Source organism: Linepithema humile, chromosome 7 (genome assembly GCF_040581485.1).
Source record: "Linepithema humile isolate Giens D197 chromosome 7, Lhum_UNIL_v1.0, whole genome shotgun sequence".
NCBI lineage: Eukaryota > Metazoa > Arthropoda > Insecta > Hymenoptera > Formicidae > Linepithema > Linepithema humile.
The window spans coordinates 22984112-23001017 of NC_090134.1; the positions used below are offsets into that span (position 1 = coordinate 22984112).

The 16906-nt window shown below is 34.7% G+C and overlaps 5 protein-coding genes across 8 annotated transcripts; 3 read left to right on the plus strand and 2 right to left on the minus strand.

Annotated features, from left to right (window-relative positions):
- The first annotated feature begins 1286 nt into the window (after window positions 1–1286).
- On the plus strand, window positions 1287–5259 carry LOC105673629 (myotubularin-related protein 10-B). Of its 3 annotated transcripts, none has more exons than XM_012369404.2 (11): window positions 1287–1643; window positions 1803–1997; window positions 2091–2246; window positions 2470–2594; window positions 2702–2854; window positions 2944–3248; window positions 3333–3479; window positions 3646–3818; window positions 3900–4070; window positions 4183–4409; window positions 4551–5259. In XM_012369404.2, the coding sequence occupies exons 1-11, from the start codon at window positions 1581–1583 to the stop codon at window positions 4654–4656; spliced, it is 1821 nt and encodes a 606-aa protein (XP_012224827.1). In that variant the 5' UTR covers window positions 1287–1580; the 3' UTR covers window positions 4657–5259. The 3 variants fall into 3 exon arrangements, with proteins under 3 accessions (XP_012224827.1, XP_012224826.1, XP_067214837.1); XM_012369403.2 differs by having other exon boundaries at window positions 1287–1449; window positions 1513–1643; window positions 4183–5259; XM_067358736.1 differs by having other exon boundaries at window positions 4183–5259.
- A 616-nt stretch (window positions 5260–5875) lies between these two features.
- Vps4 (vacuolar protein sorting 4) lies at window positions 5876–9711 on the plus strand. Its single transcript, XM_012369275.2, has 6 exons — window positions 5876–6465; window positions 6590–6701; window positions 6856–7232; window positions 7321–7588; window positions 7698–8140; window positions 8829–9711. The coding sequence occupies exons 1-6, from the start codon at window positions 6445–6447 to the stop codon at window positions 8928–8930; spliced, it is 1323 nt and encodes a 440-aa protein (XP_012224698.1). The 5' UTR covers window positions 5876–6444; the 3' UTR covers window positions 8931–9711.
- On the minus strand, window positions 9657–11885 carry Pdp (pyruvate dehydrogenase [acetyl-transferring]-phosphatase 1-like protein, mitochondrial). 2 transcript variants are annotated; one of them, XM_012369272.2, is made up of 4 exons: window positions 11456–11885; window positions 11246–11387; window positions 10545–11072; window positions 9657–10450 (listed from the first exon to the last, which is right to left on the minus strand). In XM_012369272.2, the coding sequence occupies exons 1-4, from the start codon at window positions 11585–11587 to the stop codon at window positions 9768–9770; spliced, it is 1485 nt and encodes a 494-aa protein (XP_012224695.1). In that variant the 5' UTR covers window positions 11588–11885; the 3' UTR covers window positions 9657–9767. The 2 variants fall into 2 exon arrangements, with proteins under 2 accessions (XP_012224695.1, XP_012224696.1); XM_012369273.2 differs by having other exon boundaries at window positions 10545–11021; window positions 11456–11883.
- A 193-nt stretch (window positions 11886–12078) lies between these two features.
- Klp67A (Kinesin-like protein at 67A) lies at window positions 12079–16022 on the plus strand. The gene is made up of 3 exons (XM_012369271.2): window positions 12079–12338; window positions 12436–15026; window positions 15171–16022. The coding sequence occupies exons 2-3, from the start codon at window positions 12463–12465 to the stop codon at window positions 15208–15210; spliced, it is 2604 nt and encodes an 867-aa protein (XP_012224694.1). The 5' UTR covers window positions 12079–12338; window positions 12436–12462; the 3' UTR covers window positions 15211–16022.
- LOC105673555 (uncharacterized) lies at window positions 15664–16676 on the minus strand. Its single transcript, XM_067358753.1, has 3 exons — window positions 16414–16676; window positions 16139–16325; window positions 15664–16070 (listed from the first exon to the last, which is right to left on the minus strand). The coding sequence occupies exons 1-3, from the start codon at window positions 16674–16676 to the stop codon at window positions 16038–16040; spliced, it is 483 nt and encodes a 160-aa protein (XP_067214854.1). The 3' UTR covers window positions 15664–16037.
- Between the last annotated feature and the right edge of the window lie 230 nt (window positions 16677–16906).

Here is a 16906-nt window from a genome sequence, read left to right on the forward strand (position 1 = left end):
CTTAATGCCAAAATGTCGAGGCTACTATAGTATTTGAATGGGAAAGGTTTAAAGCTTACCAATCAGCTTATCAGAATTTCGCGCGCTCAGGGACATCGTATCTCGAAAGGACCCTTGCACAATACTTTATTCAATACGTTTTATTCACTTCACTCAGTTCTTATTCACTTTATTCACTTTATTCACATTGTTCGCAATACTGACGAATTTACTAACGATAATAATTTCTAAATTGTATTAAAACACGATGCGCGTCGAACTGTCAAAGCAGTCGTGCCATTGACAAATGACGTTTCTCATGTCATGAGAGAAAATCAATACTATCGGAACGAAGTATGATCTGCTACATGAAATGTCGGTAAGAAATGTCGGTAAGAAAAGAAACTAATTTTTTTTTTAATAAAAGTGTTTTTTGTTCATTTATTAACACATATCAACAATAAAAATAATAAAATAACAACAATAAAAAATAATAACAATGAAATAAGAACAAGATATAACATTATCGTTATCCGGAACGTAAAATGATTAGTTACAACATAATTTTGCGACTGCCATGTATGTATTTTAAAATATTTTAATCATTTTTAAGATTTTTATATTATTTTATAATATATTTTTTTATTTTTTTTTTCGATCTACTCTATACTTATGCCTATATTAAATAAATAAATGTCTTCATGCGTGATTATTTAAAATTCCTACATGTTTTCTGCCACGGAAATCTTACGTGTCGTCGGCCAGCAGTCGCAACGTTGCCACGTCTTGGTAGCATGTAACGTCTAATTTTCTGTGTTTTGAACTTTAAAACGCAATATTTTGGAAACCGTGAAGCTAAGCTTCCTGAAATTCAACTATAGTATAGGGACTACAATTCTTAATAACATATTAGTTTTTAAAAATTTTCCTAAATTTTGTTTCGACGCTATTGTTTAAAATATGCCTTTCACAACGATCCCTCCATAAGATTCAATATTAAAACTCACAACTTTGAGAATTTATATCTCGATTTCGGTGAAGCTGAGTCCTCTAAAATTTTGACATGTTGTACATAATAATGTTATTTATACATGGTAATTTTTTCAAAATATTCTTAAATTGTTGAAAAATTGCGATAACCCCCTTAAATTGTCATCTGTTTCTTTACGTGTTAGGGATTTGTGTCTAGTGTCTTTTTAAGGTTGTCAAAATTTTATTGATACACTTTCTTGGATAAAATTACAAAATATTCGCCAATCAGATTTAATCACTTCCTAAGCGCCGATTCTGCTGAATGTGACGTATGTCGCGAACGTAGAAATAAGCCTGACAACTTAACTTCTCACAGTTGTTTATATGTTGTGTTCTCATATTTTATTACATTGCATTGCATATTATTCCGACTTGCGGAAAAGTTTCTGATATTTACCATCCTTTTATTTTTCACTACGTTCTATATCTCATAGTACGGTAATGGAGATGATAATAATAGAATATAACATCGAGTTATTTCAATATTGTTTGTCATTACAGTTGTCTACATGATTCATAGTAAAAGTGCAGGTTTCGCTTTTCATTGAGATATCGTTGGGATATCTATTATGGAAAACAAAAGTAGCAACAATTTTATCAGTTATGTCGGACTGGAAGAGCACGAAATGCAGGTAATTATAACTGCATTCATCTATATGTAAATATTCCGACTTACAATTAATCATTATTATATACCCCCGCTTCCTTGTATTTCGTAATTTACAAAATTAAGAAAAATATTAAGACAGTTTTAAATCAACGTCATTTTTTATCTTCTTTTTTTTTTGTAGACATTTAATTCCAGTCGACGTAATTCATTAATCGAAAATAGTATAAAACTATTGCCAGGAGAAGTTCTTATCGCTGAAGCGCAAAGTGTCCTTATGTTTTCACCTGTTAGTGACCTGAAACAAGGCATCTCTGGTGTTCTGTCAGTGACTAATTTTAAACTTACTTTTATTACAAGTGATGATTCAAATGGAGAGGTAACAATTATTAATTTCATTATTAAAGAACGTATATTGAGATGAGAAAGTATGAGTTATGATTGATAAAGTATTATAAAATCTTTGTTATAGGATATTATTCATCAACAAAATCATCTCTATGGATATACAGATACATGTTTAACAAATATTGATGAGATTTACATAATAGTGGGTGATAAGAAAAGAAAGCTGGTTCCTGGTAACACCGTACCTTCAAAAGTAAAAGGGATATTTATCATTTGCAAAGTAAGTTTTTTTATGATATGTGAAAGTGCACAAGTAATGTAAATTAGCTCTCTTCGATATTAACATTGATCAAAGAATATAAAAAACTCATATAAAAACTCAGTTCTCTCATTAAGGGGTATTAAAGTTAACTATCTACTGTTCTAAATTAGATTATTTTTTTTATATATGAGAATTGTTTGTGAGTGTAATGGATTGTTATGTATTATATTATAAATTACAGAACCTAAGGACATGGTCTTTTTCTTTTAAATTTTCACCTTTAGGACATGGTAAGAATCTTTTGACTGCACTGCTACATCATGCTTTTCCTAGCCGACATCAGTTATTATTTGCCTATGATTACAAGTTAGTATTATATATAAATCTTGGATTCAATTTTATTAAAAGTGGAATATAAGATTATAAAAAAGTATCTTGATAATGAAATATAACATCAATTTTTATGTTATCAGGGAGGCTTATTACAGTAGTCTTGACAAAAATGTCCTACTATTTCGAGATATTTTAGATTGGCAAAATGAATTAAAAAGGACGTTGTGCAGTGATGAAATAAGGAAAAGTTGGAGGTTATCAACAATTAATGCCAAATTTCAGCTTTGCTCTAGGTAGTTTGCTTACCAAACTTATCTACAGATTTATAAATATTTGCTACAAAGAAAAATTTTATTATTGTTTATTTATTTTTTTTTTTCAGTTTATCGCAATTTATAATTGTACCTGCATCTGTGACCGATAGTCAGTTGACAGATGCGGCTAGACATTTTCAAGGTAATAGACCGCCAGTATGGTCTTGGACAAACACGTATGGTGCAGCATTAGTAAAAATGTCTGAATTGTTACCAACGATTGCAGAGAGAATGCAGGAAAATATTATGTTTGAAAATGTTCGTAAGAGTCATCCTCAAAAGATGCCTCCAGTTGTTATTGAATTGAATAAAGATATTAATGTAAAATTGATAGCAGCAAGTTTTACTAAATTCATTAGTTTATGTTCACCAGGTAAATCTTGAATTGTACTGTATGCTGTATCTCGACTGCATACACAAAGTATCTTTTATTTACAAATGTATATATGTATTTCAGAAAATATTAGACAATTTTGGATACAAGATAATAACTTTTATTCATTGTTAGAAAGTACAAAATGGCTGAAATATATATCGTATTGTTTACAAAAGACAGTTGAAGTCTGTGACCGGCTTAATTCAGGGATTTCAGTCATTTTACAAGGTAGGTTTTAGATAACTATCAAGTGCAATTAATGTAAATATTTTTTTTAATAATATTAAATATAAAATACGAATATTTATATATGTATCATATGGAACAAAAAAAGCTGATAATTTATCAAGCAATGATGGAATATAAGATCTATATAAAGGAAAATCATTTTTAGAAAGTGCTGGCAGAGATTTGTGCTGTGTTATATCAAGTTTAGCACAATTGTTACTGGATCCTCACTTTCGTACTGTAACTGGTTTTCAGTCATTATTGCAAAAAGAATGGGTTGCTGGAGGCCATCCATTTTGCGATAGATTAGGCCACATTGTAAAAACTAGTTCAGAAAAGGTATGTGTTGTATTTAATTTACTTTATAAATGTTTAAAACAATTTGTTAATCGGCAAATAATTTTTATTTTACTTACATAGTCTCCGTTATTTCTCTTGTATCTTGATTGCGTTTGGCAATTATGTCAACAATATCCAACGGAATTTGAATTCACGGAAACATACTTGACTACATTATGGGACACTGCTCACGTTTCCATTTTTGACACCTTTATCTTTAATTGTGAAAGAGATCGGGCTGTGGCAGCTATGGTATTTATAAAATATTTTCTCAAATTTACTTCTTTGATTATTTATTATGTCGAAAGTGTTAAGTTGGCAACTTTTCGCAATAACGAATCATCTGACATATTTCATTTTTTAGGATCCTAACACGCCTCTCGTGCTTCGTAGTGTTTGGGATTGGCGAGAACAATTCAATGATCAAGATATTTTGTTATTTTATAATCCTTTGTTTATTCCCCGTAATATCGGTAAGACAGAAAACAGGACAATTCTAAAACCTTTACACACTATCTCCAGTTTGGAGCTTTGGACGCAATGCTACTTTCGTTGGATACCGGCACTCGAAATTCATAACGGTGGACAAAGGCATGTTGAACTTTACATTAGATTGCTCCAAAACGACGTAAATCAACTTAAAATAAATATCAATGACAATCGTAGCGTATCCCTGGAGAAGGTCGGTATTTTTTCTCTTCACACAAATATCGACAGTTTTTATCCTTTTAGTAACAAAAGATCAGGAAATACCGTTAGCACTCCTATCATGAACAGTTCAATACATCTAACAGAGAGCTTATTAGATGCACAGTCGTTAATAACCGCAAACGACTGATAAGATGCTTTTTCAATACAGTTCAAAATGTACCTGATTATACCACACGTATCCTTTTCTAATCTGTCAATTCATGAGATAAAATATCATAGTAACTTATTTTTAAATTAAAGTTTTGTTAAATCAGTAACAATGCTTAAAATGGCACAAAAAATTATCTTAAAGATTGCTGGTTGATACTTTTACTAGTTGTTATAATATCGATAAACCAAGAGAAAAACACCACAGATATTAAAATTTATTAATGGTTTTTCGATAATTTGCATAAATTACAATTAACGAGTTGTAAATTCAATTAACGAATTAAAATATTTTAAAATATATGAAGCTTGTTGCATCATTCAGAGCAGCTGCAGCATTTTCATGCAAAGCAATGAAAATATTTGTATATTTTTATGTTAAATTTCATATATTCTTACATACTCTTACGATAGCGGAAACGTAACGAAATTAATTAAGTCAAGTAATTTTAAGGAACAATTAGAGAACATATATTTGTATATAAATGTCGATGTGAGTAAAAATAGATAATCTTAATACTTTTTAGTACTGACATTTATACCGTTACAAACCGTTAAATAAAATTTACAGTTGAACAACAAATTTTTCATTGAATACTTCCTAATTTGATATAATTTTATATATTTTGTATACATACATGCACACACACCTTTATGTTAAAATAGATTATTATTGTTTCGCTATTAATTTTCTTTTTATTTGTATTGTATAATCTAGATGTATATATTTAGATATAATTTTACTTTTTAAATTACAACATATCCAAACATCTAAACATTCATCTAAAAATATTGCAATTTAAAAAATTTTACTAATAAAGTATCCTTTTTTAAATTTGTGTATTTTTTTTATGGAATGTATAGCTCTAAAAGTAATTTTTATTTTTACAAAAAAATCAAATATATCTAGTTTAAAAGTTTTTTTATTCCTTTTTCTTTGTAACATCATTTAAGTATTAATTTTTATCTCAATTTACATAATACTTTCTCGCTATTTCAAAACATGATTCGCACGTAATAATAGACATGCAATTTGGGCGAATTTTCATAAATTGCTTTTTAGGGACTTTTGAAGTAAAACTCACTATCTGTCTTCTTGAATTTGCATCATTTTCATACGTCCATTTCTACCGAGGAAACTAATGTCTATGCACTGCAGCCAATAAGAAGGCGAAAAAGAGCATATCGATTTCCAAAGCAAACATTTTCAAGCATGTCTTAAGGATGGGACAAAATGGTGATGAATTTTCAGCTTGTTTAAGCATACCCTGAATTTCACATTCACAGTGATAACATTGTTCCAGGAACAGTCGCATTTTATGAATCGTCTCCTACGAAGCAGACGTCCAAATTGTCCGCAACAGTTGTGAAAAGTATAACGATATTCCGGCGTTATTTTGCGAACAGTTCAATACGCGTTTTCAATTTCCTCGAGTTTCATCACATAGCGACGGTCTATAGGAAGCAAGGGAATCAGACTGCGTAAGAACGCAGACGTTTCTCCAGTTCAACGAAGAACAGTGGCACTCGGTTCAGCCGAGAGAGAAAGAGAGAGATTCGTCACAATGACTGCTGTGATTCTACGAAAATCACATCGGTGATGGTTACAACGACAAAGTAGCGTGGTATCACCGATAGGTGACGTCGTAACATTGGATTTTGAAGATTACCTACATAACTGACAAGTCGTTTCAGCGGCTTAACAGGTGCGAACAGCCTGTGCTGTGTGTATACTTGACTTTTCATAACATCTTGAAAAGAAGTTGGCATGGCTTCGGGAATATTGCAGGTAAGCTTTGCAGAATTCATGTACAACTTGAATTGGTTGTCTTGCCGGTTGGAAGAAAAATATTCTGTATTTGGATAATACGAGAGATGTTGGCAGATTTATAAAGCAATCGATGATTTTACAGAAAGCTATAGAACTTGTGACAAAGGCCACAGAGGAGGATCGTAATAAGAACTATGAAGAAGCTCTGAGGTTATACGAGCATGCTGTTGAATACTTCCTACATTCGATCAAATGTATGTCTGACAATGAGTTTAATAATATCTAGTATTAAGAAAATATTTTATGACTTAACTTAATATGGTGCATTATTCTGATGTTTAATATACATAAAAGTAACAATACTTGTATGAAGTTACCATAATGAATATCTTTAACAATTGATATTAGACGAGACACATGGAGACAGAGCAAAGGAAAGCATAAGAGCAAAATGTGTGCAGTATTTAGAGAGAGCCGAAAAATTAAAGGCTTATTTGAAGAAGAGTAAGAAGAAGCCGGTTAAAGCTGGAGAAGATAATTCTAAGAGTGAAGATAAGAAAAGCGACAGTGGTGACAGTGATACAGATAGTGATCCTGAAAAGAAAAAATTACAGAGCAAATTGGAAGGAGCTATAATCATCGAGAAGCCAGATGTCAAATGGAATGATGTGGCTGGTCTTGACGGAGCCAAAGAAGCTTTGAAGGAAGCAGTTATTTTACCAATTCGTTTTCCTCATCTTTTTACTGGAAAACGTATACCTTGGAAGGGTATCCTATTATTTGGGGTAAGCAATTTAAAATCTAACAAATTTAATTACATGCAGTTCAATTTGATTCAAAATATTTTTTATGTATTTTTAATTTATTATTTAGCCACCAGGTACTGGTAAATCATATTTGGCAAAGGCAGTAGCGACAGAAGCCAACAACTCTACTTTCTTCTCTGTATCATCGTCGGATTTAGTAAGCAAGTGGTTAGGAGAGTCGGAAAAACTTGTAAAAAATTTGTTCGAACTAGCACGACAACACAAACCTAGCATTATATTTATTGATGAAATAGATTCACTTTGCTCGTCACGTTCCGACAATGAATCAGAATCCGCAAGAAGGATAAAAACAGAATTTCTAGTTCAGATGCAAGGTATGCTTAAAAAGATCAATAATAGTATCTGCATCGTTTGCTTGTCCTTTGCCTATGAAGTAAATACGAATAAAAATTGTTCTACTGATGTTTTGTCTGCGTCTGATAGGTGTAGGATCCGATAACGATGGTATACTTGTGCTGGGTGCAACCAACATACCTTGGGTCCTGGATTCTGCGATCAGACGACGATTCGAAAAGAGGATTTACATTCCATTGCCCGAGGAACAAGCACGGGCTGTCATGTTTAAGATTCACTTGGGCAACACATCGCATTGTTTGACGGAAGAAGATTTTAGGAAATTAGCGGCCTCTACCGAAGGTTACTCTGGGGCTGATATAAGCATTATTGTACGAGATGCTCTAATGCAGCCAGTCCGACAAGTGCAAACGGCTACGCACTTTAAGCGCGTTAAAGGGCCGTCACCGAAGGATCCTTCCATTATCGTTGATGATTTACTCACTCCATGCTCCCCTGGTGATCCAGCTGCTATAGAAATGAGTTGGATGGAAGTAGAGGGTGATAAATTATACGAGCCACCAGTTACCATGGTAAGGGTAGTTTATAAATATAAATATGACTTGACTCTTTTCCATTCCTTCTTTTCTACATGATGTGGTTAAAAAGTTTCAGGACTGGGGGGGGGGGGGGGGGACACAAAAAAGTTTATAGTAAGCCTTTTTGTTGCTCTTAATGTTCTATGTAATCCCCATGGCATTAAATACAATCGGTAAGATGACAATGAATGTCTGAAATACGTTTTGGAATTCTTTTGATATTTTGATCACACATTTTTCAATATCCTTCAATCGCTTCTTTTTTAATTAATTAAATTTTGAGGAATAATTGGTAATTGGCTGGAATCTGGTCGGAACCTGCTTGACTACTCTTTTTGTTCCCCAAAATTAAATTGTGCTTAACAGAGGAGCGATTTGAGGATATTGAGAGAATATTGAGGACATCCAAGTTTGATCCATGAATTGAAGAAGATATCAAAAGATTTTCGATACGCTTTCTAGACATTCCATTGTTATCTTACCGAATGTATTGAACGTCATGCAGATTATGTAAAACATCATGTCAAAAGCAATAAAATCTTGTTATAAACTTTGGGTTTTTTCATTGATTCAGTCGTCGAACTTTTTCGACACTGCGACCATTACGTTTGCTATACGCCTACAAAATTATTTTAATATTGTTGTCTAATTTTTAATATATTGTATTGCTGTAATTTTTTAGAAAGATATGTTGAAATCGCTAGCAACGACCCGTCCTACAGTGAACGAGGAGGATATGACAAAGTTAGAGAAATTTAAGGAAGATTTCGGTCAAGAGGGTTGAGGGATCCTTAAACTCTCTTGTAATCAAGTAAACAGATTTTTGATTCAACGAATATCTTTAGTTATACACGCTTGCCTTATTCCTTTAATATTTGACACTCGACAGTGTCTGCATGAAAAATATGCTCGGAAACGAGTTTATTACTCTTTTGTCGCCTCTTTACTTTCAATTTTTTCTTTTTCCAAACGCGACACGCAAAGTGGATACAATCTGGCATCGTGAGCTTATCGCTTGTTTACTTAGCGAAAATAATACATAACTATAACTATATATATTACTAAATAAACTATATATATTTTGAGATAAAAAATTCTTAGATTTATCAAACAGTTAGAGACGAGAGATAGATTATTTTTTATTATAAAGTGCAAAGTAGAAAAAAAAATGTTGGTGACATGTTTACGCGAGGTATGGCAAATTCTGTGTTTAACGCATCACTATATAATCACTATGATATGTACCTAACAAATTAATTGTACATCATATAGATTTTGCAGTTACTTCCTAACCACCTTTGATTATGATTTTAAAGCGTTCTCATGTATTATTCGATTATTTAAATTCGGGACTGGGCTTACCAGTGATCGCGCTCGCGAAAAATTGGAATCGAATCGCATGGCTAGCCGATTTAAAAAAAGTTGGCTAATTGAAATCGCGGTAAGATAGCGCGAAAATATTATGTAATATATAATACATACGTATGCACTACTGATAATCAGAATGCTGTTTTCATGTAAATTGTTTTTATTGTTAACTAAATAAATAACAAGCTGTATACTGATTTACAAATAGATGATTTACAGCAGTATCGAAAAATAGCGAGAAATTGCGACAGCTTTAGGGAGGACAATGCCTAAGAAATTCCGAATCCATGTAAACAATTGTTACGGTGATGTCGTCGCGAAATATCCGTACCACTTCGCTCGGCAGAGTTAACAATTGCGACAACTTGGCGTGATCTATTCCGTATTCTGTTCCACCGAGAGCGTTCCTTAGTAAATGCGTCGCCGCATTGCTGTCGAGAGGTTTCTTCTTCAAGCCTTCCTTGCGTTGCAGCAACATCTCGTTTATGTCCGACAATTTCATATTTTTACGGGGTAATCTCAATGGACTGAGCGTAACTTTGCCGCTCATATGTTCACCCACCAAGCGCACAGCTTGCAAGGGCGAAATAAGATCCCACAATCCATCACTGGCAATTATGAGAAATTTGTCCCTAGGTGTCAGTCTGTGATACCTGACTTCTGGATTGGCCGTTAGGTATGGCGGCGTATGATAATTCGACGGAATCGCCGTCTCCCCGAGAACCGGCACCACGACTCTCTTCATGACGTCTTTACTCCACTTGTAGCGAAAATCCCCTAGCGAGCGAAGCGGCGCCAATTGTCCGAGCAGTCTTTCCATTTTAATTACAGTCGATCTCTCGTTTGACGGATGCTCCGATAAGATTCTTTCTACCTCAGTGCGATTATCAGCGTTATGTTCTACCGTCATCATTTTAGCTGACCATCCATCGTTTTCTAAACAATAATGACGTACAATTCATTAATGCGCGTGCATCATTTTTTAATACTACATACGACAAACAAAAAAAATAACGAAAGAGCACGGAACCTGACAGTACTCCTAAAACGGCTTTACAATCACCGACACCAGCGACGTGCAGATGAGGGCCATCTATGTGCGCCACAGCAGCCACCGCACCCGACATTGCGACAGCGAGAGTTCTCGCCGCGTCTTTCCTATTCAGTTGTAATAGAGCTTCATTCGACAGATCATTGTCCAATCTGAGAAACGCATTTTCTAGAGCCCTTTCCATTTGAAACTCTTTTCGGGTATCCGATTGTAGCAAGTCTTTTACAAAATTTAAAAAACTAGCTTGGTAAAGATCTCTGATCTCGGCTACAAATTCTACTTTGTCATTGAAGGTTTCAAGTAATGCTAAGTTTCTGTCGGAACCAATGGAATTCAAGTATTGCTGCAGCAATTTTGGTGGTAATAAGCATGCCGATATATAATGGAACAGTCTTTTTGACACCACTTGTGCACAAGCACCACCACCATGACCATCGAAAACACCCAATAATATACCTATGAATAAGAGATTGGAAATTTTATTATTGCAAGTGCATCTGCGGACATCTGTAAGAATTGATTCAAATTATCGAAATCACCTTGTACACAATTTGTATTATTTGCCATCACTTTTTATTAGTTTTTATTGACTGATAAAATGACCAAACAATTGATTCGAGCAAGAAATTCACAAAGTGAGTATTTCTAAAAAATCAATCAGTTTTCCTTTTATACTATACCTTTTGTCAACAGACATTGAGCCTCCGATCGTGTATCTTCTATAGGATTATTCGATGCCAACTGATTGGAATCATAATATTTTATAGAACTCGAACCAGAGAATTCTTTAGTATACTCGTTAGCTTGCAAAACGTTTGTGACCTGTGACAAAACGACACGTATGATACGCGTGCACGAAAGAGAATTGATTTAAACTTGATAACTTTTACCTCTTGCGGTGTAAGTCGTGGTAATGCCATGTACAATCGCTGGAAGCTCCTGTTACCGCGAGGTTCGCTCGTTCGTATGCACACATGTCGGAAACTTTTTACGAAATCACAGCCAACTTTTTGCAAGACCATCCTATTCTCCGAATCTCACGCAATTCAGCACCGTGCTAATAATCCTCCTTTCCGCCGCTTTTCCAACACATTTTTCATTTCTCTTATAGGTTAGAGATATTAAAATAAACAATAGCGATTCTCAAATATACGTAAAAATTGGTGTTCCTTGTATCGTGTACAATTTACGTTATGAGTGTGATCGTTTTTCTAGTGTTAATTCGTGCACATAAAATTCATAGCTCGTTTGATAACATCGACGAAAGTAAAATATCGAGTATGGTTCCACTGCGAGAGAGCTGTCGAGAACTCTATATAAGAACGACCGAAAACGACGAGAATCAGCAAGAACGGACACGCGCCGTTGTCTGCATCGGTCATGGAACTTAAAAGAGTTGAGAAGGGAAACATCTCTCTCCGTGAATATATACTTTGCATTGAAAATTCTTCTTTAACAAGTCTGAAAAAGAGCGATATTCCCTAGCATTTGAGTGTTTCACAGTTTGCGCTACTGCACACGTCATCGGCGTTCAAAATTGAAAATTGTAGCGTGACGCTAACGGCTTTCTGTGTGTCTGATTTAGTGGCGAGATTGTTCGTAAAGCTGTGTTGTTCTTTTATTCATTTTCCTGCGCTTGTGCGACGAAACTCACTTTGAACAAAGCGTTCATGTATGCTGAATAAAAGGAGTATCGTTGGAAACGTTTGAAAGTTCTCGAAGCAACGGCTGATAGTGTCAGCGGCATCGGCGGTGCCGCGATGTTATGACAATGTAAGCTACTTATTGTTATTTTCCTTTTTTATTCGCCATAAAGCATGATATTGAGATCTACAAAGCTCACAAATTAATAAAAACTATCGATATTTAGGTATTTGTAGCTTACCACGTCGAAACGATGGTTTTCAACAAGAAAGACTTCGGCAAGGCGTACTCGCCGAATAAAGTCAGGAAAGCGGAAAAGAAATTGTTATCGACTGTTAGATCGGCCAAGCCGAGCACAAGCGGCATTACGGCTGTAAAAACCGATGATTCTTCCGAAATATCGATTAAGGTGATTGTAAGAGTACGTCCCCACAATGAACGTGAGCTGCAAGATAATAGCAGAACAGTCATCGAAGTTGTGGATGACAGAATGCTGATCTTTGATCCAAAGGAGCAAGCAACGCCTTTCTTCTTTCACAATGTGGCGCAGAAGGGCAGAGATATGCTGAAAAGACAAAACAAACAGATGCAATTTATCTTTGACAGGATCTTCGACTCTACATCCACCAATGTTGATGTGTTTGAGGGAAGCACCAAAAGTTTAATTAGTAGTCTTCTGGAAGGTTACAATTGCTCTGTGTTTGCTTATGGCGCGACTGGTGCTGGTAAAACTCACACTATGCTAGGAAACAGAGAAGATCCTGGTATTACATATCGTACTGTGGCAGAATTATTTTCCGAAATTGAAAATCAGAGTAAACATCGTGAATTTAATTTGGGTGTATCTTACCTAGAGATATATAACGAGAATGTACAAAACTTGCTGCACAAGACTGGTCAGTTACATCTGAGGGAAGATGGTAGATGCGGAGTTGTGGTTGCTGGATTAGAACCAATCGCTATCCAAAGCGCTGAGGAATTATTGTCACTATTGGCAGAAGGTAATAAGAATCGTACTCAACATCCGACAGATGCAAACAAGGAGAGTAGTAGAAGTCATGCAGTTTTCCAAGTATATATCAAGATGATCAATAAGCTGGATAGTCAAGTGCAGCGAGTCAAATTGTCCATGATCGATTTAGCGGGATCCGAAAGAGCTTCAGCAACTGGATGTAAAGGCGTAAGGTTTAAGGAAGGTGCTAACATCAACAAATCCTTATTGGCTCTTGGAAATTGTATAAATAATCTTGCGGATGGTATAAAACATATTCCGTATAGAGATTCCAAGCTTACTAGGTTACTGAAAGATTCACTCGGCGGTAATTGCCATACCGTTATGATAGCTAATATTGGTCCCTCCAGCCTTACCTATGAGGACACGTATAATACATTGAGATACGCGAATCGGGCAAAGAAGATCAAATCAAACGCCAAGAAGAACGTGTCTTGCGAAATGCACGTCGCTGGTTACATCAAGATAGTTGAGGAACAGAAAAAGGAAATAGATATTTTGAAATCAAAATTAGCAGCTTTTGAGAATGGCGCGTTGCAATCGACATTGGAAAACAAGCCAAATAAATTGTTGACGGATGTACACTGCAAACTGGCAAAATTCTACGATCAGAAAAAAGATTTGATTGAGAAGATGTTGGCCTTGGAAAGTTCTGATAAGATATTAGCCTGTAGAATACTTTACAAAAAGGATGCGGATGAAAGACTTCACAACCTGACAGCAGCTAATGATGTTTTGTTGCCAGAAGAACAAAACGCCAGTGGAAAGTTGCGCATTAACAAGTCTGTGCACCATTTCCAACGGCAAAGAGATTCTCTTAGAGTGCAAATGGAAGAAACATGGCAAGAATTATGTTCGATTGAAATGGAGATACAGGAGATAACTGCTTCTCTGAAAAGCGAACCTCTTGATGAGAATCTGCAAAACAAACTGTCTTTACAAATTTCTGGGATTGAGAAATGTTGGATTTCCGGAATGCAACAACATGTGATGAAGCTCGGTGGTCTTATGCAATGCGAGAGGCACTCGATCAACACTATAACAAAAATGATGAGTAAAACTTTGCAGAATTACTATAATATGGTGAAAGGTTACGGAACAATGACTGATAAGATGCAACTAGAGTTTAAAGAATTAATCAAGTTGCTCGAAGGTTTTCGAAATATTAAATGGTCCGATTCGGACATGGTGAACACTGCGGAAGATTTCAACGTCTTCAATTGTTTAAGTATGGCTGGAATGGATCCGTTGAATAATCCTATTCCAATAATTGTGACAGCATTGGAAACGAATGAGGAAGAACGTGATACTTGCAGTACAAATGTTTTGAATTGCACTTTCAATGCTGCGCCAAATGATAATAATATCGATAGTACCTTCAACATAGAGGATGAAAATAGTAGTCGTGAAAGTAATGAACAGAATGACAAAACTTTGAAGGAAGCTCCACGTGAGAAATCTGCCATAAAAGGAATAGCTAGAAAGCGTATATTGTCCGATAAAAATAGTGAAAACGACAGCACACCATCTAAGCAGATAAAGAAGCCTGGAACAACTAATAAAATGATTGTACAGAGTAATGATCGAATGGGCAAGGAGAACATGAATAGACAGAAGCCTATGAGTGCAAAGAATATCGCTATTTTGAATAAATTAAAGAGCAATACGCCTAATCTCATGTCGCTTTCATCCCGATCTAATAATAACCAAGAAGGGACAGATCTGGCTCTTAAGACGATGCGAAATAAAGAAAGACGCGGTCTTATGACAACGCATCCATATTATAAACCAATTGCGGGAAAAAAGTAAGTAATTGAGAAGATTTAATATTCCGATTATCATTTTTATCAGAATAATGACTAGTACTCTTCTGTGCGCGCGCACGTACGCACGCACAGAATATACATATATATTTTGTCTATTTATATAGTAATTGTTATTTATTATAGACCTGCTCCAGCCATACCATCTACTAGAGTTCCCTGGTAATGTCAGACAAAAATTTGGTACCTGTATCTTTTGGACGCAAGATTCGGAGGATGTAATGATGAGTTGTAAAGATTACGTTAAATAATAAGAATTCTAACAAGAGTCTAGCGAAGAAACCCGAGTGAAACGTATGTAGTTAAATTATCAATTTGATTACTTTTATCTTATATAGCGATACTATTGACTATATGCTTAAAGTAAAGTCAATCGTTTTAATAAATTGACTTGAATACAATTCTATATTTTTTAACTTAATAAAACTTAAAAAAAAAAAAATATATATATATATATGAATATGATTGTGCAAGCAATATATTTCTGTACATCACAAAAGTCAAAATTTAACAAACAAATTTTGTAGTTTGTATTTAGTCTACATTATGCGTTTGTATATGAATTATATTTTATAAAGGAAACTCAAATCGGCGCGAAGCTTGCGAATGCAAAGCGGAATATTGCGTAATCTTCATTTTATTAATTTCTCGTTTTTGTAAAACTACATTGTTCCGTGTTGTGTTAAACTATACAATCTGTCGTTACATTTTCCCTAACACACTGTGTACGACAGAGTTACATTTAGAGATTTACATTGGACAACTATTGACAACTACAAAAATTAAATTAGGTTTTATATGTGCTAATAAGATACGACTTTACAGAGATTCTGTTGTGTCGATTACCTGTATGTATTCTTAAGAAAAAAAAAAAAACAAATTATTTATAGATTTATTATTGCGTTAAAATCGCTTGTACAATGACAAGCAACAGAAATTGTTATATAGAGAGTCACATGTAAACGGCAAAAAATTTAATGAGTATGTTATTAATTACTTCCTTTCTAGATCCTCGTTGAGATTTTCCTGAAAGTGCGCGCATCGTTATATCATGCCATTTTACTACTATTTTTCACTTAATTTAGAGTACTCACGTATTCTCGCAAGGCACGTGACACGTGTGTCGAAAATTCCGGCAATATCACGTCGGCCATGGTTGATTGTCGGCCACTGACTATCGTTGGCAAAATTGATCTTGAACGATCAAAAAGCGAAGCGAATGATTGCAGTAAAAACGCCAAAAATGCTAATGACGCCACCACACTGATGGGATCAAAAGTGCTAAAATGCATGTCATTTGTCATGTCGTTGACTATTGTCACGACTGATGGACTACGATTGACTATTGACTAATTACGGCAACACTTACGGATAATAAGCTGGTGATGCGGACAAACCAAATCCACTGTGATAACTGCGCGCAAGATTCGATTGTTGCCTGCCGTAATTTTGAGAATTCGCATAAGGTAGAAACGATATGCTCTTGGACTCCGTCTTGTACGTATCCGATAAGTAACATAGAGGCGGATTTCTGCAAGATGGTACTTGGCTTATAGCGTCTGGTCTTGTTTGTCTTTGTATTTCACATAGAATGATGTCGAATGCACCAAGGAGCAATACAATCTTCAACATTTTTCTCGTTCTTAGAAGACCATTTAAACTTTGAATGATTATATCAGATTTATATCAGGTCTTTATATTATATGTTGGGATAAAACAAGAAAGACACATTAAAACATTTTAAGAACAAAATGCTTGTTATAATATTTAAGGGTACAAGCATTGCCGTTTTAGCGTGATATACACTATGCAGTTGAAATTTCTATTTTGCATCTCGAGAATAAGGCGCGACTACACATCTT

Coding starts and splice junctions, on each gene's coding strand:
- LOC105673555 (XM_067358753.1), bottom strand. CDS start 16,676: ATGTTGAAGATTGTATTGCTCCTTGGTGCATTCGACATCATTCTATGT. Junction 16,326..16,413: donor GCATCACCAGCTTATTATCC/GTAAGTGTTGCC, acceptor CATGCATTTTAG/CACTTTTGATCCCATCAGTG. Junction 16,071..16,138: donor CACGTGCCTTGCGAGAATAC/GTGAGTACTCTA, acceptor GCGCACTTTCAG/GAAAATCTCAACGAGGATCT.
- LOC105673629 (XM_067358736.1), top strand. CDS start 1,581: ATGGAAAACAAAAGTAGCAACAATTTTATCAGTTATGTCGGACTGGAA. Junction 2,247..2,469: donor GGATATTTATCATTTGCAAA/GTAAGTTTTTTT, acceptor TATAAATTACAG/AACCTAAGGACATGGTCTTT. Junction 2,595..2,701: donor TTATTTGCCTATGATTACAA/GTTAGTATTATA, acceptor TTATGTTATCAG/GGAGGCTTATTACAGTAGTC.
- Klp67A (XM_012369271.2), top strand. CDS start 12,463: ATGGTTTTCAACAAGAAAGACTTCGGCAAGGCGTACTCGCCGAATAAA. Junction 15,027..15,170: donor AAACCAATTGCGGGAAAAAA/GTAAGTAATTGA, acceptor TATTTATTATAG/ACCTGCTCCAGCCATACCAT.
- Pdp (XM_012369272.2), bottom strand. CDS start 11,587: ATGGTCTTGCAAAAAGTTGGCTGTGATTTCGTAAAAAGTTTCCGACAT. Junction 11,388..11,455: donor CACGACTTACACCGCAAGAG/GTAAAAGTTATC, acceptor GTTTTGTCACAG/GTCACAAACGTTTTGCAAGC. Junction 10,451..10,544: donor CGTTTTAGGAGTACTGTCAG/GTTCCGTGCTCT, acceptor ATTATTGTTTAG/AAAACGATGGATGGTCAGCT.
- Vps4 (XM_012369275.2), top strand. CDS start 6,445: ATGGCTTCGGGAATATTGCAG. Junction 6,466..6,589: donor TGGCTTCGGGAATATTGCAG/GTAAGCTTTGCA, acceptor ATGATTTTACAG/AAAGCTATAGAACTTGTGAC. Junction 8,141..8,828: donor ACGAGCCACCAGTTACCATG/GTAAGGGTAGTT, acceptor GTAATTTTTTAG/AAAGATATGTTGAAATCGCT.